A 23,829-nucleotide genomic window follows, 5' to 3' on the forward strand; every position below is an offset into this window, starting at 1 on the left:
AGTTAATTTGAGTGGACTCACTCATATGAATGATATGAATGTTATGGAGAGTGATTAAAAGTATGGCATTAAAGGTGATGCAATGAAAAATGTGGGTGCGCCTGGTTCACTTTAAATATATATATATATATATAATTGGCGCATCCAATATCATTCAGGCCAAATTTATTTTATTTTATTTTATTTTTTTACTTTTTAACGGTCAAATAGTAACAAAATAATCTAGAAATACAATGGCTTTGCTAAAGGATACAAAAAAATATATATTTTATACTAAGCCTGAACGATATTGGGTGGAAAAAAAAACTATCATTGCGATGTTTTGGGGTTTTGCGACATATTGCGATATTAAAACTAGAAGAATTTTCACCAGAAAACTTGAATAGCTCTGTTTGAGATGGGCCTAAACGATATTAGAAAAAATTAACATTGCAATATATATTGCCAAGGCTCCACACTTACTTTTTGCATTGGTTGCACCTAACTTTTTTCTTAAGGTGCACCACCACAAAACTTTGATGCTCACGCTGCAGAGAACAGCCTCTCACTTACACAATTAATGAGTTGGCACAGCACACTTTGGGGGCAGTCTACATGGCGACTCTGCGACACAAAGACGCAATGACTGAGTTGCGGACTTGCCTCGCGTGCATATGGTGTCGGCGAAGACGAAAAATTCTGAATCCTGCCTCCAAAGTGGAAGAATCCGATTGGGGGTTGAGGGAGGCTTCCTCGGCATGCATATCAAAGGCTCCTGCGGCGCGAGACAGCACTGTTAACGTCAGCACTCGTACACGTCACATTGGGGCGTGCGCAGCGGTGCTACTAAACATTAAAAACAGCAAATATGGCGGAATGTCGGCTTTAACCCATTTTATCCCGAATTTTCCCCAGACATGCAAACTACCAAACCGGGTTGCCCCTTTCAGTAATCAATAATAAAGAAAAAAATAATTTAAAAAAATATTATTGTTTTCTGGTCACTATTGTGACCGGTGGGTTGAAATGGGTTAATTTACTGTTTTAATAATATTTTTAAATTAAATATGTTGAACTTTTAAATTTTTGTGCCTTTTTGAACAAAAGAATAATGACATTGCTTCGAGTGGGAGGGCATATTGTTTTCCGGGCTGAGGGAGCTTGGTGGGGTCAAAGTGCATCATTCTCTGTCGCCCAGTAAATCTGCACTGCCCCCTAGGGCCTGGCATGAATACTACATAGTTTTCATGCGGAATTGCGACATTGTTCAAATGGAGACGCAAATGCAAATTTGAAATTGTTCGTATTCTCGGAGAGTCACCATGTAAACGGCCCCTTCAGACTGGACTGCAAGTTTAATGATGATTAACACTAGGGCTGCAGCTATCGAATATTTTAGTAATCGAGTATTCGACTGAAAATTGTATCGATTAATCGGATAAAACATTTTGTTTTTAGGTAGGGAGCAATTATAAATATACATAAGAAAACAAGACATTTCATCTAATATTGAACCATTTTCAGTCAATCAATGTCTTTATTTTCGATGTACATTGTTGAAAACAGCCAACAATTGCATCTCAGAAGTGACTAGAACAAAAAACTTTTTACTGTTTTTACTAAAAAACTTCTTATAAATCTTAAATCTTATAAAATCATATTAAAAAAATCTTATTTCTTACCTAAAAATTTCATTACGCTTGATAACACACTAGGGCTGCAGCTATCGATTATTTTAGTAGTGGATTGATCAATGAACTAGTTAGTTCGACTAATCGAATAATCGGATAAACGTGAAAAAACTAAAATACCTGAGCTGGGCCTCAAACGGTATAAAAAAAGAAATAAATAAGGATCTACTTATGTACAACAAAAGAACAATTGGCTAACTTACAAAGCAAACTTCCACTAGCTGAAATGCTAGAAAAACATTTTTTTTTAACAATGCTCTTAACAAATGGTTCAGACACATATTACCACAAAAATTGGCTAAATATACCTCTAAACTAAATTACGAATGCATTAAAACACATTAACTCAAACAAAAACCTAGCTTATGTTGGTCTTAACAGGGAGCAGCTGGATTTGGCCTTGTAAAATGAGGCAGACTAGAGGGCAGTGTTTCCACCCAAATCAATAAAACTAAATGCAAACACTTTCAAAAACAAACCATTACACCGCCACTTTAAATAAACGAATACTCAAAGCAGCAAAATTTAATTTGAATCTTTTTTTCTAATCGAATACTCGAGTTAAATCGATTAATCGTTGCAGCACTAATTAACACCTTTCTACCCTTGATAGTAGAGCCAGATCAAAGCTACAAACCTGTCAATCGTTAATATTAAGTATCGCCAGCTGCACTGGTGACCAAGAAAAACAGTTTGGTTGCACTGCCTAGCATGAGGTAGAGGTAGGTGAGAGGCTGTGCGCTATACATGCATGAAGCAGAAAACATGAATATATTTCTTTAAATTAAAAACCGGATCCTTTTAACCCGATTTCCGATCACGTGACCATGCCGGAGATGTCCCTAATTTATATAATGCCGTTTTAGTCCAGGCTTACTGTATATAAAAGGGATCCAGAATCTGCACAGTTGCTGCTTTTATGAAGTAAGACAAAAGTTTACATGTTTAAAAAAGAAAAGAAAAAAAAAAACAATTGCACATTCTGTTATGTGTGTTTGCGCATGCGCACATTGCGATGTTCAAACAATATATTGTGCAGGACTATTTCATACTCCGCAACACCTGGAAAAAGCGGAAAAGAAAGTACTGTAAAAAGGATCAGGGTCAGGATAGCTATATTAGTCATTGACACCAGCTTTCGCAGATGACAGTGAAATTAGTTCGATGAGTGAGCATCCGGCCGTTGCAGACGTTCTGCGCCGCCCACTTCTCTCTCTGTAAAAAGTACAGTACTGTAACACATTCTCAAAATCGTGTGACTCTGACTCGGGTGCAAAAATAGGCGATCGGGACATCCCTACACCATTTATTTGAAAATGTGAAGCAAAATGTTTCAAAACAAATTGTTTTTCAAGTTTCAATTCAATTGTATATTACAAAAAACCTAATACTACTTGTGCTCAGATCTTTCGTGTACCAACAAGAAATAGCCTACTTAATTCACTTTCAGAATAAATGGTGTACAGGACTTCCAAATGGGAAGATTTATTTCTATTTGGTTTAAGTGAAATAAAACCATGAGTGTCACATGGAATAGTTTAGACCAGTGCTTCCAAACTGTCGTCACCATGGACCCACATTTTTGTATTGTTCAAAGGCACAACCCACTTGTATGAAAGTTGAGAATGTTTTCTGTTTGTTACTATATAGTCTCTGAAAGCACACGTGTAGCATTTATTTTCAAACCATTTTTAAAATTAGTTTGATGTATTGCAAAAGACATGTTATTTGCCATTATATTCGCTTGTTGGCGGCTGATGGGTTTTTTTTTTGTGGTGCATAGCAAGGAAAAATACTTCTATGATGTTCCCTCTCGAAAAGAAGTATGAATCTGTTTTCTGTAAGAAATTTTAATATGAAAAACTTTTTTTTATTTTTATTTTTAAATGGCTGCCTGTAAATGTTTAGAATACGGTCCCATAGATACTAGGCTACAGCAGTGTTTATCAACTGTTGTAATCCTGGGACTCACGTTTTTCTATTGTCATAAGGTCATGACCAACTTTTACTTTATCAACTGTTGTAATCCTGGGACTCACGTTTTTCGTCATGACCAACTTTTACAGAAGCAAGTCTTTAAAGTTCCTGCAACAGCATAAAGAACATCTTAAAAAGTATTACTATGTGAATTAGAATCATATTTTGAGACTATTCGACTATATACTGTACAACACTTTAGCAAAGCGCAGATGATGAAACATTAGCTTTTTTTATCTGCCGTTTAACCCTGCCTGTCATTATAGCGCTGTAGCATCCCCAGCTGGAGGATGACATCTGCAGGCTCACAATTTCATCTGATTTAGAATTCAGCCCAATGAGGGGGAATTATTCAGAACGAGGAAAATGCAACGAAGAGAGCAGCAAAATGTCATTGTTTTAATCTCTCTAATCAATATTTTTATAGGATATTCTAAGTATTTTTCCCTAATTGCTAAATAAATGGTATAGTCATGACAAATAACAGTCTTGTGCTAAATCAAATATGAAATATTCAAAATGCATTTATTCAATTCAACTTGGCAAAATTACTCCATAATAGTCAAAACTATCGACTTCTTGCACCTCCCGAACGAAATTTTATGCCACCGGAGTTAGTCCGGCTTTTGTCATTTCCCTGCCCCAGCTTTGGAGAGCGGAAACAAACCAGGAGGCGGGACAGCTGGCCGACATGCTAACCCGGACCGAGCGGCGTTTCAAAGCCTTATTCTCACCTTTCAGAGCGAAGAATCACACAAAACTACCCCGGAACATAACACTGAGGCGGGGTTGTCGATTGTCTTCACTGAACCGCAACTCCCCACAGCGGCGAGCAAGTTACAGCTTGTCGTTTCCCTGCTGCGGGCAGGAGAGCCCGTTTGCCGGGGAAGCAGCTGGAGAATGAACGCCGGACAAACCGGCCAACGTTGGAAGAGGGTGTAGCTGCCCGAGCCCAACCCGAGGATAGCAGAGGGCCGAGGGGACTAGAAGTCTGGACGGTATGGAGAACCGTACGAGTATACGCCGAGTATAGTGCTCTCCCGGCGGGCACACGAAGAGGACCGATGGGGGTGTGCGACAAGCCGCCGTTCGTCGACCGAGTGGAGTTCTCTGTGGACAAGGAGCATTGTCAGCCACAAAATGCAAGCCACCTCCGTATTAAAACGTATGCCATGATCCCAGTATTTGACATAATACAAAACACGATGGTTTACTCACTTCCTCGTAGGTCCAATAGTTGTTGGACTTGTTTTGGCCAATCTCGTGGTGGGGGTTTTTGAAACCCAAAAAGGTTCATACGCCTCTCCCTGGTGCAGCAACAAAACTCTGCAGCACATTTTGCTGGCGCGATGCGAAAAATAAACAAATTAATCTGCAAAATCAGCTAAATCCGCTGTCCATCTGCATGCTATAAAGCATTGCTGTATTGTGAGCAGAGGCATAGCAAGGGTCCCTGGGGGCCCCAGGCAACCAGCAAAATGGGGCCCTTCGAGCGTGTGCAAGTAAGGGGGACAGTTGGACTTGGAGCAATAGAAGAAAGAGTAGCAACACAAAAATACCACCATTGGATGCGGAGGTATATACCTTTGTGTGAAATCAGTAGTCAGATTGGCCCTACGACCCACCAAATTGAAATTATTCTATAAAAACCACTGACTGGTGGACTTCCGACCAAAATGAGTTAAATTTGCTAATAAGATTGTTTAGGATTATTTTAGATGCATATATGTTATATTTTTCTTATAGAGTATTCAACGAGGAATACGATAGACCCATTAAAAGACTTTTTTGGAAAAATCACCATTTCTTTAGTCACATGAATAATGCGAAAATCAACGTAAAACAACTCAGCAAGGACTTACCAGAGTACCTGTTGAGTCACTCTTTAAACAATCATGTGGTATTAATAGCTGATTGGACTTTCTTAAACACGTATAATCTAGGTGACATGTTTAGTGCTCATTGGGATTGATAACAGAATTGTTAGATAATCTGCCAAATGATTCCATGGTATTGATACACTCCCTACACTTGTCACTGTGACAGTGCAGTAAAGATGCATGTGCTAAATCTGTTGGCCCCTACTGGCTGGGGGCCCTAGGCAGTTGCCTGGTGTTGGGTCTAAACTTACTTGTATCTAGCAAAATAATAAAGACCTAGAGGAGGGCGGAGAGAGAATCAGACTTGAGATGAAAATAAAGCTTTTAACACTGACGGCCGTCAGGAGAAAGATTGATGCAGCCCGTGTGGCTGCAACAAGCTTATCTAAACCCTCCCCTGAGAAGCGCCAGCCTTTTATTAAGGAGTTGGAGAGCATTCATTGCACATGCGTAAGTTTTGTTTTATCGAGATTGTATCATTTACTGAGAACAGAAACCAGAATGAAACATTATGGTGACATTTACTGAAAACAAACTTTACTCTTTCCATTTTGTAAACACTAAAAAGCATAAGTGAATAGAGAAAACAATCATAACACCTAGTTTTAAACACACATTATTGCATTTACTATTATTGTGAATATTGTTAATACTGTTATTGTGCAAAAGCATTAAAGCACATCTCACACCTGGTTTGCCTAATGGGACGCGACGCCTCTGATTGTGAGATGCCGACCCGGGTGACGTCACATTCGCATTCCTCCTCAAAAGGGAAGATATTCATTTCCATGGTGCGGGATTCAAAAAAATTGAATATATAAATCGATCGCTTCCACGCACATCCAATCGGTCCATTTCATTCAGGAGCAAAGAGAAATAAACTTTTTGCTGTGATAGGCACTTTAATTTGGAGAGGCCATGTCTGGCTTAAGAAAGGATCTCTCAACTCTTGACTCTTCATTTGTATTCATTAAACCATTTCATCTTTTTCTATTAAGTATTTCAAAAATAATCAAACAGGTTCATTTACACAGCACATTTAAGTACTCCATATTTAATTATAGTTATAAAATGTAGTTTTGTTTTCAATTCGGTGTGGTTAAAATGAAATTATTTTCCCAATCTCCATACAAGCCATTTAAGGGACTTTAAAAGTTCTTGCGAGTCAATTTCAATGTAATGTTGTCATCAAAATACAGTATATATTGTACAGTGCAGCCCTTATATAACTGTTAATCACTCCACGTTCCATTATGGGGAACATTCATCCAGTTTCATCTCTCTAACGAAATCATAACTCTTTGCATCCCTCGCAATTAGTCATTCACTGACTCACTTGACTCTCTCAAACCCTTCCTATATATCCTAATATCTCTGTCACATGCTTGTAGTGTTCACATTATAGGTATAACAATGCAAAATACGCACGCTATCATCAGCTCCACTAGACTTCCAATCTTAAAAGACATGAGTCTTTTGAGGACTATTCAGTTCTGCCCTCACTCGGATGCTGCTATGTCAGTCCCCCTACCCCTTCTTAAGCCCAAATGATAGACACTGCAGCATAATATGAGAAGTAGCTCCTCCCAACAATTTGCTGAGCCAATCAAATGTCATATTTCAAGAGGGACTGGTTTTGGAGGGAGAAATTGACACTTTGCCTAGCAGGCTATAAATAGGAACGTATACGAAAGTTGTCACTTTGAAGGTGATAAAAAGAGGATTAAAGTATGTCAACACTTTTTATTCTTGTTTTTTGCTATGTGTATCTGAAAGCTCTCATCATTTACTTTTACACATTACATCACATCTCTGTATCTGATTGAGCCCTCTATTCTGCTTTTCCCTTCCAGTCGTAAATGTTTTTGTTTTTTTATGTCTTCCACTGAACACTCCCAATCCCTCCTGAGCTTCATTCATGAAAATGCAGATCCACAGCAGGGCAGGAAAAAACGTCAGCAGACGTAAATTCCCCAGCTCCACCAACCAGAAAAGGCGCACTATAAAAAACAGGCAGCAGCAACCAGGCGACCCTAATTCAGTGCTGCCTCCACCAGAAATAGCAACTCATGCATGTATTAATCCCCTACAAGCCAAAAATATGTGATGGAAGGCACTCTGCTGCCATTTATTGCAAGGAATAACTCCACTGCAAGAGAAATGTGCTATTTAATGCTTATTTAATCACTTCACTCTGAAAACTTTCTGGGACTCCTATTTGGTAAACATTACTACATTAAAATATACGTTTAGGTCATAGGCATTTTGTAAATTGACCGACATTTTTGTGTTCTGCTCGTTTTCCACTTGAGTTTCAACATCACTCAGTGAACTCTACAGAAAATGCCATGAGTGTAATAGTCTTCATCATCTGATGTAATACTTGGCCTCTGACCCCATTCTTATTTGTTCCTCTTTAATTTCAGATGGGGGCGAGTAAATCATAATAGTAATTCATTATTTGTACCACGTGTACTCACTGGGGTCACTGCTTTTTGTTGTCGTTTGCTTTTTATTTAATATTGATATTAAATTGCGACTTTTCTAGCCTAGAGACTAGTCGACTGGGAAATTAGTCGAAATTTCCATCCCTAATATATGCACACACTAGAGATAGACCGATTATCGGCCCCCCTATTTGGAAATTTGGGGTATATCTGTACTTGTCTTTTTTGATCCAACCGGCCGATATTAGGGAAATAAAATTCCACCTTTTTAAGGCCCTCAAAGCGCTTCACACTATATCCTCATCTGCCTAGTAGTGACGCAGCACCAGAAGCAACATACCCCACGTATCTTGCTCAAGGATACAGTACTTAAATGAGGTCATCAGGGCTTTCTTTTCAATGGAAAATTTTCAGAGTTATTTATTTAACCTTTTATTCAACTTTATAATAGATGTTTCTGAGTCTCGGAAATTCAGGCACTTCTGGAGATATTTTCTATTTGTGTGCTTCAATAAACATACTTCAGGCATTTCAATGAAGTACTGTGTTTGCATTCAAATTTTTTAGCCAATAATTACACTTTCACTGCAAATGAATATCACTGGCAGACAATTTTACTTTGAATTTGAATGTTTTGACACTCTACATTTGGTTTTCAAATTTTTTTTGTATAAAAGTAGATGTTATTCCTTCTCATTGTGATTATTTGCTTGGGTTTTTAGGTAGCAAAAATCAAGATGATTTACTTGCTCCAAGATGCGCTCGAAGAAATCTCTCAAGATTGCTGCCACCACAAAACCCAAAGCCTATCCCTCAAGATTTTGAGGAGGGTACTTTTCCTCTGCACTACACACCAGAAGCTGCACAAAGAGATTTACGGTTTGGTTTCCCCACTGGCATGGATCTTAACTTGACTTTTGAAGCTCAACCAACATCTCAGACCGAAGTAATCAATCCTGTCAGTGCCAATGAAGCCAACCAGATGCTTAACAAACGGTATGAAAATTTGATTCTTTTTCCTTAATATTTTATACCTATATTAACTAGCAAACATACTGTTGATGAAGCCCTCTCCAATTAAATGAATATCAGATCATATATACAAAATACACCCATAAATAAATGTTAACATCAAAACAATTTAATTGATCAAGCTGAGGAGAACATTTGATATTATATCATGACTTACATTTTGAGTTGTATAGACAGTCCAGTTCCAGTGTGGACCTTATTGAAACACTGAATGAAGTCTTTTTCCAATATTTTAAACCGCTTCACGCATAAGTCGAAATGGGGAGTGTCCTCTGGTTGAAATGTATTATCCGTGTGCTTTTTTTTGTAAATGAATTCGTTCACATTGTCTTTTAAATTGGTCACGGTGTGACGTCACACTGTACCTTGTTGTGCAAGTACCTGCCCATATCGTTCTTCCTCCACACGCACAAATATCGAGAGCATCGAGGAGCCGGACAAGCTGGTTGGCCATTGCCGGTTTCTAAAGAGAGCCGCAACAAGGGTACAGTGAAAAAATACTGTATGCTATACAGTACACTATGCAGTGTATCGTGTAACAGCATACGTACACAATACATGTCCATTTGCTGTGATTTAGTAAAATACTTTTGTCACACAGCAAATTCGTATCTTTGTCATTTTTATTTCCGCAACTTCAACTCCCTCACTGCCACTGTTCACTGTCCATTCAGCAGAGAGGCACTTTGCTAGACGTAGGCATTAGTCGGCCCCCTTGCCTGGTTCTCGATTGACACCACCCCCCGCCCCACTCTCCATCTCCACCAACTGCAATTTTTCACCGTCGAGCAAGCCAAGAGGCACTCTGCTTAGCTTGCTCTCTGCTAAAAGTCTGCCTTCTCGCCTGGTTCTACATCGATCTTTTTATCTTGACGCATCGTTTGAGTTTTTTGTTGTTAACGAGTGAATGTTTTATTTAGGGAGCAAAGAAGGACATCAAAGCATTTTAGAACCAAGAAATCCCTGCTGTAGCTTGCCTCCTGATTGAAATATGCTTCTCTGGGAGCACGTAAACCCGCTGAAGCTGGAGTTTCAAGTGAATTAATATTTTAGGTTTGTAAATTTTGAAGTTGCGAAGCTTGTTCTCGTTGAAGAACGATTGTAGTCCGTGTCTACGATGTGTCATAGTCACCATTAGGGTTGGGCATAGTTTGAAATTGAACAATTCTGGTTCCAATTCCGATTCCATGTTTCGATTCCGGTTCTGAACGATTCTCGATTCGATTCTTTTGAGGCAGGGTAAAATAAAAATACACACACAAAAAAGAGGCAGCGTCAAAAAAATCTAATGTTTAAAATGTATTTATGTTAATGTCTTAACTTCTGGATGTTTTTTTTTTAATTATATGAATTTATAATTATTATTTTATTATTAATTATTTTTATTATTATTTATTATTAATATAAATAACATGAAATTTATGAATTATATGAACTTCACAGGGCTATTTTTTAACTTGTATATAAATATTAGTCTTTGAACTTGAATGTGATGAAGTTTCTTTCCACAGGAGTGCACTTTCACAAAGATGTTTATTTTTCAAAAGCTCACAGAGAAAACATTTACACATATTCTTTTGCCATACATGTACCTTAGCTGGGAGCTGTGACGAAGCATTAGTATCAATTCTTCTATTGATTATAATTTGAAGATCTTAATACTGTTGATTTTAACGGAGGCGTCTATTGCTTTAAGACGGCGGCTGTTTGCTAATGCCAGCGAGTCTGTCACTTTGGATCTCGTCCTCAATACATGTGCTAACGCTGCCGACTCTGTCATTTCGCATCTAGTTATATATACAGGATATATAGCCCGGCTTAATAATAGGACTTATTCTCGTACTTATTATTACTTTACTTAATATTACTATTATTACTTATTTTTACTTACTATTTTCCATCCATCCATCAGCTACTGCTTAATCCGGGGTCGGATCGCGGGAACAGCAGAAGACAGACGTAATTTATTGTTTTACTTACCTTTCTCACTGGTTAGAGGACTGGCGCGGCACTCCGCTATGCTGCTCGGCACTTGTACTCCATGAAGCCGAAGGTGTTTAATTATACTGGTCGTGCAGCCACCTTTACATGATATAGTTGTGTTGCAAATGTTGCACTGAGCTGACTGGACTTTTTTTTTTTTTTTTTTTGTAAAGTTGAGCCAAACTTTTGAGCACCGCTGCACCATGTCCATGGTTGTAATCAAGTTGCACTGCACAATAGGCTTGAACGATATTAGAAAAAACTATTGCTGCGATTTTTGGGGGGGTTTGCGATATATTGAGATATTTTAAAATTATATATATATATATTTTTTTTTAAATTAAAATCACTAGATGACTTGAAAGCTGTTTGGAAGGACTTTGGATGACTCACCATGACCACAGTGTACAGTATTCCATCATTTTTCACAGCTAATAGGGACCAAAACCCGCCACGATAAGTGAAAAACCGCGAAGTAGCGCAGCCCCCCTGCCCCCCTCCCCCAATTTTTTTTTCAATTTGTTTGTGTGCTCAATGTATTTATTCAGATTTAGGATTGGGAAAAAGATACATATAAGACATGTTTTTTTCTCACTTTTTTTTCCCCAAAGTATGAATTGTAAAAATGTATATATATTATATACTGTATTATTATATATTTTAATAAATGTTTTTTAAGCACTTTAGGTGTCATAATTATGATGAGTTTTAAATATAACTGTCCCACCGAATCATTTTTAAACAAGAATAAAGTACTGTAGTAGAAAAATGCTTGGCTTTATTTAATGCTTCTGTTTACCTAACTTGGCTGTGACTCTTGGAGTGACATGTAGAAATTACAAACTCCTCATGATCACTTCTGGCGTTTATTTATATGTGTCGAACGTCTCCACACACACATTCATTCCAGCCTGCGCTTCCTTGCAGAAACTGTTTAACAAGTTAAACGATTATTGACAGATTGCTGCCTGTGTGAAGTCCGTTTCTTTGGCAAAGACATCGTTATCTTTAACAAGCAAGTGCCACAGTGACTGAGAGCTGGAAGAGGGGGTGAGTGAGGCTGTGCTAGCGAATAGAGCAGAACAAAGGCTTGTGGATTGAAAAAAAAATTATAAACTATTGCACGGTCTTGCGTTGGGACTATCGCGCATGCGCACGTCGCGATGGCAATGTTTAAACGATATATCGTTCAGGCTTACTGCACAAACACGCGCTTCTTTTGTGGTTTCTTCTTCGTGGTTTTCGGCAGAAATTTTTTTCCTCTCAGCGGTCACGGCATCGAAACATTGAATCGAAATTTTAAAATTCGAATGGTTCCGGGACCATCAGAGTGTTAGAACCGTGTCCCATCAGTGCTCGATGCCTAACCTGAGTCACCATACACACCGCCAACACCCACCGACGAACAATCAGAGAAACTAGTTGATATTTAAATATTGAATATTCAAATTTGATCGAATGAGAATTATATGTGAATTATATGAAAAATATGAATGAGAATTGGGATTTTACAGAAAGGCAAAGAACAGGACCATCTAAAATGACTTTGAAATGTATATTCTGGGGACTTCCAACTCATATAAATAAAAAAAAAAAAAGAGAAAAGTGCCATTTTAAGATCAAAATATAAATATAATAAATATAAATATTGTAATATGAATATTAATTCAAAGGAAAATCACAGAACTGGAAAAGAATTTGATAGACTTGGTCACTAATCATTTTAGACCATTGTGTTGTTTTCTTCATTGCAAGAGAACATGAAAGATTTTGTGTGGGCTGGTGAAGAAGCTAAATATTTGGAGCAAATCTGTTTTTAACATGGCCTTAAAAAGTGTTTTGTAACATTGAATTTAGTACAGATTAGGAGTATAACACCAAAGGATTATGCATACCCAGTTGCACAAGAGGTCTACAAAAAATTCTGCCTTTATACTAAATTCTAAATAACCTTATTGAGTACGACTTACACACGAGACACACCTCTCACAGTTTTTAGAAGTAGAATATTCAACAGTTCCACATTAATTATTTTGTTGTTCAATAGGACAGTGGGTGTGAATACAATGAATTCCATGAGAAAGACAGTGAACTTAACAGGTACCTCTGTATGCAGACACCAGACTTCTGCCTTACAAGAAACAAGACCACCCAATCCTACGTACATGGGCATGACGTCAGCTGCGGAAGGAAAGCGGAAACACAACCGGTAATTGTTTTTTAATCATCACTTTTTCACTCAGTGTGTTGAGACGAAGGTTGCTCTTTAGTAGATGGCGAGGATACACCCCAAAGGCTAACAAGCTGAAGGATGATTTACCCATTATAGCCTCTTTAAATCTTACAAGGTTACAGTACATGTTATTTGTAGACATTTGTAGGGTTTGACAACACTTAAATCAACAAAGACCAGGAGAGTCAAGATCAGCTATTCTCACTGAATCCTAGAAATCAATGAGTGCAATTATCATTAAAAAGATTAAATGAGACTCCTTTCTACTCTCTTGAACCATAGTATACAGTACCTTCGCCTGGATGAATGAATATAAAGCCTAATATTGTATTGCATCAAACTGCTTTGTTGCTCCATGTTGAAATTTAAGGCACTAAGCTGCCATCATATCAGTGATGCTAATTAATTATATTACAGGTGTCCGCATTGAAGCCTTAACTAGACAGCAACTTGAAAAATAAGCCCAGAACAGTGTCTTTGTTACCACACAGAGTATCAAATACTGTCACGTTGCAGAATGTAGTTTTCAGAATGGTGGATCAGTGTATGGCGGAAAACACAGACAAGGCTTAAAAAGCAGTTTCTGCTCTTGCACCCCTCTTAAAAAAAAAAAAAAAAACTGATGTAAGCCAAAAGAACTGTTGTGTTTGATAGAACAATATGTCTATATGCTGCCATAGCACATTCATGGCGCATTAAGCTCCCAAACAATTTTTAATTTGTCCGTTTTACCCTGGAAACCCCCGTTTACAGATGTCGCGCAACCGCTTTTGTTTTAACCCAGCCATAAAAAGGTAAGTAATTATATTTATTATTCGAAATGTCTCTCATTTTTAGCTTTGAATCATTAATTAATGTCTAATATTTAGTTTAAAAAAAAAAAAAAAAAAAAAAATGAACTCAGCAGCACACCTCATCACTCGAACCCCCACAACACACCACATCACCCCTATCCTCCGTCAACTTCACTGGCTTCCCGTCAAACAAAGAATCAATTACAAAATCCTAATCATCACTTTCAAAACACTCCATGGCATGGCCCCTCCCTACCTATGCAATCTACTCCGTTTAAACATTCCAACACGTCCACTTTGCCCTACCACTATTCTCCCCCGTGTCCGCCTCTCCATCTTTGGTTCCAGAGCTTTTAGTCAATGTGCCCCCCAGCTCTGGAACTCCCTGCCCCCAGATCTTCGCAGCATTTCTACCCTATCACTTTTCAAATCCAGACTGAAAACACACCTGTTCACTCTATCTTACCCACCATAACCCCTAGCTCTGTCATATCTGTACTTCTTTTTATTGTTTCAAATCTTTTATCCTTTTAATCTTTTTTATCGTACTGTGATTCCATGTCTGTTGTGAAGCGTCTTTGTGTGGTTTGAAAAGCACTCTAAAAATAAAATGTATTATTATTAAAATTATTCACTCGCATATTTTAAACTTTTAAACAAATTACATCACAATAAAAAAAATAGTGTCTGTAAAGAAGTCACGGATATCTACCTCATAACTATCGCTTAATTGTTTTTTGTTTGTTTGTTTGTTTTTCTGTCACATTTCCCCCGATATTTTAGATGATAATCGATCCAAACAAAGAAAATTTGAAGAAGAAAAAAAAACATTAAAAAGGGTAAATATTTGAAAAAGAAAATCTCAACCACTCCTTGGTGTCTGCGATTTCTGTATTGCGACCCTTGCTATATTACCGTGTTTCACCCGTAAAATTCCCAAAAAGTCCGGCTGTGGCCATTCAAAGCTGTGTCTTGACACTGTGAGACATGCTACATGAAGTTTTTGGATTGAAACAAGGTAAGTACACGATAATATCTCGTTTAAATCATGGTGTCTTTAACCATGCTCTCTCATGCTCTCACCTCGAGTTAAGGTGTAGGGGTTTGATTTTTTTTTTTTTTTTTTTTTTTTTTTAAATGCCCTCCAGTTCAAAATGTTTCATCCCCCAGAAAATTGAGATTTTAGGCTTTCGAATGACATATCACACACTCATATTGGACAATTTTAAAATTTAGCCAAATTGGGGGTCGCAGAGCGGAACTTGAGCCACCTGAGTGTTTTCCGCCATATAAGTGTCTTCTTTAAATCAAAGTTTTATGGATGATACTTTTCAGCGTTGTTTTTGTGTTTTGTATTCCTCCAGGCATAGTTTAAAGCATTTTTCTTTGCTTAAAACGTACTTATAGTAAGTAGTAGCTTTTTTTTGTTTTGTTTTGTTTTTAACAGATTTATACATCTTTGTTGTCTTTTAGGGAGAAGGATGAGAACCTTTCTGCACCGAAGCGTATTAAGAAAACTCCCTGTGTTTCCACCAGGCCAGTGAGGGGTTCCAAATTTTCTGGTAAAGCATCAGTTTAGAAAAGAGCACAATAAGTGCTTGCTTGCTATTTTGGTCAACATCCAATGACTAAATTATAACCAAAGTGACAAGTTGTTTGATGAACTGTTTTTGCAGCATCATTAGGTTCAGCAGAGAGCAAGCCTCAGAGAGCTGTGAGAGGGATCTCTGAAGGCAATCTGAACCTCCTTAGACCATCCAAACCCAAGTCTCAAGTGGCCAAATGGATATGAAGCCATTGTATGTCTGCCCCCCACCCCCATGTAAAACATTTTCAAGTAGCATTTTAGGCTCTGTGAACCTCCTTTATTTTTACTTGATTATTCATAAACATTGACCACACGCTCTCTTAATAAAAAAAAAAATACAAATACAAAACGGAATATCACAGGCGTATTAGATGTGAGGGTGAATTAAATCTAAGCTAAAAAAAAAAAAAAAACTTTCACCAACTGCCTGCCAAACACTCCTGCTGTCATTTTATGACAAAATTTTAGACTCAAATCCTTTAAATCCACTTGGTCAGATTTTGTTTTGTTGCAGGGTCAGCTGTGGGAGTGTTCCAACATCGCACCTGCAGTTAATCCCAGCTCATCAATAGTATATAAACGCAGGCCATGCAAGAGAAGGGCTAATTGCATTACGTAGTTACCCCTGAGTGTTTTGTTTTTTTGTTCGTCTGCTGCCCTCATTTGTATCCTCTACCTTGTGCAGGTTTGAGTGGGGGGGGGTTTTTGTTGTCCTCTACCTTGTGCAGGTTTGAGTGTTTTTTTGTTTTTTTTGTCTCTCTGCACATCACTTTCGTTACCCTTTAGTATTTTTGAGCCCCGTCGACTTGCTGTCACGGACCCCTTTTGTTATCACTTTTCCGCAATCGCGCGTGCTATTTTTGTTCGTATTAATAAACCCTTATTTGAATCCCTCAGTTATTGTCTGCTTCTCGGTCCAACCTTGTTTCCGCAGACGCGGACCCTCAGAATATTCGGCGCCCTTCTCTTGCATGGCCTTCGTTTATATACTACTCTTGATGAGCTGGCATTAGCTGCAGGTGCAATGTTGGAACACTCCCACAGCTGGCTCCTCAACAAAACAAAATCTGACCAGCAGCAAAATGTGACACACTTGGGCTTACATAGTCATGGGGCATTTGGTGGCTTCTCTTGACTTTCTTTCCAAAATGATTACTACTAAAACGCTCCATTAAGGCCCAAACTGTATGCCTGCTCACCTGTTGGTTGCCGTTGACAGAGATAGACATCGAAATCTATTTTCAGTTAAAATGGATTGAATTTTTGGCAGCAAATGAGTTTATAAAGACCGCTTGAGTATTCAAAAATATGTAATACAGTACATCTAGCTGACTATACAACATCCACGGAAGGAGATTTGTGGTATGGGTAGTTGGTTTGTCGGCTACGTATGTATAACCTGTTACTGTTAAACTATTTTTTTTCCACTGCTATCTAAATGAAAAAAATTTTTCCACAATGTTTTCCTGAAAGCACTGTGAAATTAACTTACATTATAACTTTACTTTTTGTTACATGAGTAATTTCTGCAAATGCACTCTGTCAGTTCTCGTGCTTTCATCCGCGAAAGAAATCGTTATTTGTGTTCAGTGCAAACATGCATATTCTGGGTCTGGAGCAAAATGTACCATGACTCAGTTGTTTGTAATAATAATTGCAATGATTCTATGTTTTTTTAGATTTCAGAAATGTTTTGAGAGTTTCTCGTAATAAAGAGAAAGCAGCTATGTCTGTGCTCACAGTGTGTTAACGAGTCTGTCTTCCATCAACACCTAATATTTTTGCATGTTGAGATGTTGTAACAGAAATAACAGAAGTGTGTAGTTTGAACATTCTTATGTTAAATGGCGTAGTAAAATTGAGTTAAAACAGCTATTCGGTACTACAAGCATACTCAAAATATAGTGCAATCAGCTATTGTGAACGTCAAATGAAAAACTACTGTATTTCAATGATGCTTTGATAAGATGCCATGTTAGCGTATTGTGGAATAGTGGCGTGCATCTATCACAGGCCCTTAATGGGAAGAAAATGAATGGTTAGTGCAGCATGTGCCAAAAAAAATACTAAAAGTTATTAGCCTCTTTTATTCAGTACAACTGAGTCAAATATTATTTCAAAAACATCACTTTATGGTCAAAACCATACTGCAATGTCATAAAAAAAAACAATAAAAACTACGGATGACATTTGATTTTTGCATCCAACAGGAAAAGGTGCCATTGCACACATATCGGGTTTTATTTTTTCAACAAAGATTCCTCCTCTTTTAAAAATTAACATGGGAATGGTACCTTCAAACACCACTTTAAAATGAGTTATGGTCCTAGGATTTAGAAGGGGTACACTCAAGGTGCGCGTGACTTTCGCTCATTCAAATTCAAGTAGTACACCGGGTGCACAATTTTAAAGTTACTTTCTAAATCCTTTTCACAAATTAGCCCTTGATTACTTCACAGACTCCCAGACAAACAAAAGTTGTTCCGAAAGTAAAAGTAGACTGCACGCCCAAGTATATTTTGTGTGTGTGTGTGTGTCAGACTTCAGCAACATTCATACAGGGATAGTGTATAACTGGTTCGTTGTCCAAGTGATTTGTCTTAAGTCATCTGTCTCTGACAATCTGGTGTTCAGGTAGCCTCCACATCCACATAGTGCTAGTGTTTGCTACTTGGTCTCAATAACAACAATCTTGTTTTGGTTGTTTCAGATGGACTTTTGGCTCACCTGGCTAAAATAATCTCCTGCAGGTTTTCTAAGCACATAGATCGGGGTGTTGAATGTAATGCTTGTGGGCCACAACCGGCGCACCAAGTTGTCCAGTGCGGCACATGTGGGTTCTGTCTATGAAGCACGTATTAATCGTTTGCGAATATGAAACCATATGTTGAAATCCATGCTTTTATTTTGAGACAAGTGCAGTAAAACCAGAAGTATTGCGACTTGTGCGAGTTACTCGATCCATTTTAAATCCTGTCTTTTGCATAGTTAATTTACTCAAGAAAGCGAATGCAAAGACAAAACTATATAGATAACGCGCTTTAAGCAGGGCATCCTACGTTCATGAAGCAGATACAATTAGGGAAATCAGTTTTATAAGAGTTTCATTTAATTATTTCATTTCTCGTTTTCAAATCAATAATCCGAAAACAGCCTGTTTTGATTTTGTTTTGAAATTAAACATAGAATATGAGAGAATGGAATTAGCATGGTATTTTTGTTCTCTTCGTTTTTGGTTTGTATGTTGACCCGGAAGCAGGGCCGTTCCTGACCAGTTTGGTACCCAAGGCAACATATTTGCTGGCTAATGATACAGTAAAATTTAACTTGAGCAGTGTGTCATCTAAACTCCTTGTAAATAACCGCTAGTTTGCAATTGCGCTAAGTATACGTGTTTATGCAATTAGTTTTTTATTTCATCACAGCAAACCTGTCTTTTTCACGTTTATGCTCTTCTTCTTTCTAAAATGCGACCCGGAGGGCTTTTGTCTTTTCATGATGTTGTCATCGTAACGTCGCTCAATCGTTGAGGCTAAAAATAACACCTACAGGTAGCTCGCTGGTCTGCGGGAGGGTGAGATTAGAGACTGTGGTGAAATTACCGCATCACAGGAAAGTGAAACAGGCAGAATGCGCAATAGAAAAATAATTTCATTATTATTTAAAGACTTATTACTATATGTATTGTTGTTTTTTGTTTTATTGTCTTGTATACTTTTTTGAATACTGCCATCATCAAATAATTTTCGAACATTTTTCTTGGCGCCTTTTTGGACGCTGCGACGCCCCTAGCATTTGCCTAACTATCCTTATGGACCGCATGGGTCTGCCTGAAGCTCAATATTTTTTTTATTTTCAATGAAGTCAGTCTTGAACCGGGCAGATCTTGAAACTTTTTAATAGAGATAAACCCACCTTCCATCCGCCATCCATAACAAAAACTTTAAGTAAAAACGTTAGCTATCGTGCTGCTCGATTCACCCATCAACGGAATCACCCAGTAGAGACTGACCAACCTTCCTGAGGAAATAAAAAAGTCAACAAATTCCAGGTCACAACACAGCGAAAATGATACAAACCAAACACGAACAAAAATACCATAATTCCATTCTCTCAAATTCTATTTTAATTTCAAAACGGCAAAACGTTTATTATTTGTGTTTTTTATTTTGTTATTTGTGTTACGATTTTTTAATTTTAAAACAAAAAATGAAATAAGTATCAATTTTCCAATTTTGGATTCTAAAACTGATATAGAATGAACTAATGATACACTGATACCGTTTAGTACCCCTTTTAAAGTAATGATGAGATGTACAAGGTAATTTGATGCATGCTATCATTAGATTGTGATAATGGGTTATTCATACGTTTTTGCTAATACTTCACAGGTTAGTGTTTGTCTTTATATTTTGACTTCATTTTTAATGTCAAAACTTTAAAGCTGCATACTACTCTGAGGACATGCTGCATGCAAAAGGCTAAAAGAAAAACATGTTTTTGGAATAACATATCTTTCTGTAAAAAATTATTACCCCTTGTGTAATATATGTGTGTGTGTGTATATGTGTGTATATATATATATATATATATATATATATATATATATATATATATAGTGGGGAGAACAAGTATTTGATACACTGCCAATGGGAAAACCCATTGGCAGTGTATCAAATACTTGTTCTCCACACTGTATATATGGCGGAAAACACAGACGACTGAAAAAAGCAGTTTCTGCTCTTGCACTCCTCTTTAAAAGAAACTGCTGTATTTTAAGCTAAAACAAATGTTGTTTGATAGAACAATATGTCTATACGCTGCCATAGCAGATTCATGGCACATTAAGCCCCCGAACTATTTTTAATTTGTCCGTTTTACCCTGAAAACCCACGTTTACAGACGTGGCGCAACCGCTTTTGTTTCAACCCCGCCATAAAACGAAGGTAATTAATTATATTTATTATTCAAAATGTCTGTCGTTTTTAGCTTAGAATCATTCATTGATGTCCCATATTTCGTTTAAAAAAAAAATTTTTTTTTTTAAACAACTTTAAAATATTCACTTACATATTTTAAACTTTTAAACAAATTATGTCACAATGGAAAAAAAATGGCGTCTGTAAAAAAGTCCCGGATATCTACCTAATAACTACCACTTATATATATATATATATATATATATATATATTTTTTTTTTTTTTTTTTTTTTTTTTTTGTTACTGTCGCATTTTCTCCAATATGTTAGATGATGAATAACCGATCCAAAAAAAAAAAAAAAAAACGTTTGAAAAGGTAAATCTATAAAAAACAAAACCTCGACCACTCCTTGATGTCTGCAATTTCTGCAACGCGACCCTTGTTATATTACCATGTTTCACCCATAAAATCACAAAAAAATCCAGCTGTGGCCATTCACAGCTGTGACTTGACACTCAGTGATACATGCTATATGGAGTTTTTGGATTGAAACAAAGTAAGTATGCGATAATATCTCGTTAAATTCATGGCATCTGTAAGGCTGCGTTCATACTACAGGTCTTAATGCACAAATCCGATTTTTTTATCATATCTTTTTTTGGCGTGCCCTTTCAGACTGCCTTTGTCCAATGAGACCATTCAAGTATTACGCATGCGCACTAATTCGCAGTCCGACACGCGCTGAGCAAGACGACCCGCATGCGCAGAAGCATCAAAACAAATGACCACACATGCTGGCTGTCATCCGTCATTCCAGGGATATCATATTTTGCTTTTTAATAAGAGGACACAAATAACAGACATAAATAATCCCAGTTTAGGCTTATATTCAAAGTATATGGATCGATAGCATGCACGCGCTGTCCGTGCATGTCACACACATACGGGCAGTTTGCCCCAACTCTCGGCCGTGTAAGCAATGTTGAAATATTGCTTATATGGTGCAGACAGAAAACCAATCATTCTCAGGCTTATCCTCAACCCTTTTTTTTTTTTTTTGACTGTTGTCAAGTCTGACCCTTCCTAAAAAGCAGTGTTCAAGGCAAGCTAGGCGCTAATAACGCACAGCTGCACCGCTACCGTAGCGTCTCTCTCGCTTTATGATGACGTAATTGCTGCATGAATTCCGATTTCAGAGACTGGACAGTACAGACCGACACTACAGTCTGGAAGAACGTGGCCCAAATCTGATTTGAACCACATACAAAAGTGACCCAGATTGGATTTGAAATGGTCCAGTTCTATGCGACATGTCATGTTCAGACCGTCAAGTTCATGCCTGACTCGAGTCGGAAATACAAGAAAAAATCGGATTCGTGCATTAAGACCTGTAGTATGAACGTAGCCTAATTCTGTTATCGCGTGCGCTAACCTCCAGATAGGGTTTTGCTGTTTAAATTTTTTTTTTTTTTTTTTTTTTTTTTTTTTTTTAAATGCCCCCCTGCTCAAAAATTTTCTTCCCCCCAGAAAATTGGGATTTTAAGCTTTCCAATGATGTATCACACATGCATATTGGACAATTTTGAATGTCGGCTAAATTGGGGCTCTCACAGCGGAACTTCAAGTCACCTGAGTGTTTTCCGCCATATATTGATTCATCTTCTGAACAGCTTATTTTCACGGGGGTGCTGGTGCATATTTGCAATCATTTCACCCGTGTGGTCATCCAAGAAATAGGCAATATCCAGCCCCCGGGTGCGCAGCTCCCTCTTGTTGTCTATGAAATGGACCGTCAAACTGATGTAGGGCTCCATTGTTCGTGGTCCTCCTCGAATACAAAACACAACTGATGTCGGGTTCTTTTTTGGCACCAACACGACGCTATAAGCGTCGACTAATGCTATACTCGAAATGCCTTTGGCCTGGCTACCGGTCGCCGTTTCACTATTGTCAGACTCCATCACGTTTACCTGTAGCGTTAGCGTACCGGTTGATAGAAACATGCTTCTGTTTGATTTTCTGATAGCCACGTGACTTCACACATAAGCACACTGGCTGTACTTTCTTAAAAAGAAGCATGTAGCCAAACAACACATAGTCAATGCGGGCTGAAAAGACTTTAATTTTTTTTGTTTCATTAAAAAAAAAAAAAAAAAAAAAGTTTACCAACATGGTCAACATTACGTCAGTCATCGTGAACCATCTCAGTAACTGTAAATTTTTGGTAAACCGCCTGGCTGTAATTCACATTCCACACTTTGTCAACATGGAGGAGTGTATCATTTTAGCAATGTGCAACGAGCACATACTTTGATACTTCTCAGCATGATTTCTGGGACATAAATAAAAAAGCAGCAGTATGGGAAATTGTTGGCTTTCAGAAAAGACTGTAAAATGTTAAAATTCCCCTCCAAATTCATAGCCAATCAGAGACTAGTGATGACACTCAGGCAGAGGGTGGTGCGCGTCACTGTCGCTTGCAGCTGCAGTCGCATTACGCCCCATGTTTTGGCTTTCAGCTCAATGGCGATGACGTTTGCATTTCGCCATCTCTCATTGTCTCCCGTGTGTCTAGCTCCTAAGACATTTGCATGTTTTACAAAAATGATCGCGACAGTCTAAAAGATGCGGCAAATTCGCACTGACTCCTCTGAGCCGTTTTCTGTGCTGTAACATTTTTTTTAAAACAGATTTTTAGATTGAAATTCTATACGTTTTATGGCTGGCTCCAAATCTAAGCTATGAATTTATTCTCTGTAATTTAGTTACTATATGTTGGATTGCTTCTTCCAAGACTTCTGACCTCTACAGGTTCCAGCTAAAAGCTTTCTGAAGTGTAATTGTATTAGGTTGCTGATTTGTCACTCCAAGTTGAAGTCTACTGTAATCCTGGCCCATAAATTATTTGAACAAATCACAATATTGTGATGTTCTCTCTGCTCAGCTTTGGAAGTACTACCACCACTGGAATTAAGTTGGGGACCCATCCCTTATCTTTTAATTACACTGTATCCTCTCCAGTGGAGCTCAATGCAGACAGCATGTGTCAGTGCAGTCTAGCGCTTACTTAAGTTGCGCAAATTTAGTAATACTGATTTGACCACAATAAGGGCCGGCCCCGGCCATTTGGGGGCCCTAAGCAAAATAATGCCAAGGGGCCCATATTTTTGGCCCACCATTTCGTCACAGTGTACTGTGAAACCCATACATGCCAACCCACACATCCATATTTTGTATTTTAATCAGATTTTGTTGCACTTCAAACTTCTCACCCCAAATGATTGTCAGTACTTACAGTAGATAGC

At 37.9% G+C, this 23,829-nt stretch overlaps 1 protein-coding gene across 1 annotated transcript in view; it reads left to right on the forward strand.

The window, feature by feature from the left end:
- The window catches only part of kif18a (kinesin family member 18A), a 69,150-nt gene extending 51,802 nt beyond the window's left edge, over positions 1–17,348 (forward strand). Inside the window, exons 14-17 of the mRNA XM_057851097.1 lie at positions 8,697–8,970; positions 13,106–13,198; positions 15,490–15,578; positions 15,693–17,348. Coding sequence (XP_057707080.1) covers positions 8,697–8,970; positions 13,106–13,198; positions 15,490–15,578; positions 15,693–15,808 — 572 coding nt within the window. The 3' untranslated portion in view covers positions 15,809–17,348. The remainder of the gene's footprint in view (positions 1–8,696; positions 8,971–13,105; positions 13,199–15,489; positions 15,579–15,692) is intronic.
- The last annotated feature ends 6,481 nt before the right edge of the window (positions 17,349–23,829 follow it).

The sequence above is a fragment of the Corythoichthys intestinalis genome, chromosome 1 (genome assembly GCF_030265065.1).
Source record: "Corythoichthys intestinalis isolate RoL2023-P3 chromosome 1, ASM3026506v1, whole genome shotgun sequence".
Taxonomy (NCBI): Eukaryota; Metazoa; Chordata; class Actinopteri; order Syngnathiformes; family Syngnathidae; genus Corythoichthys; species Corythoichthys intestinalis.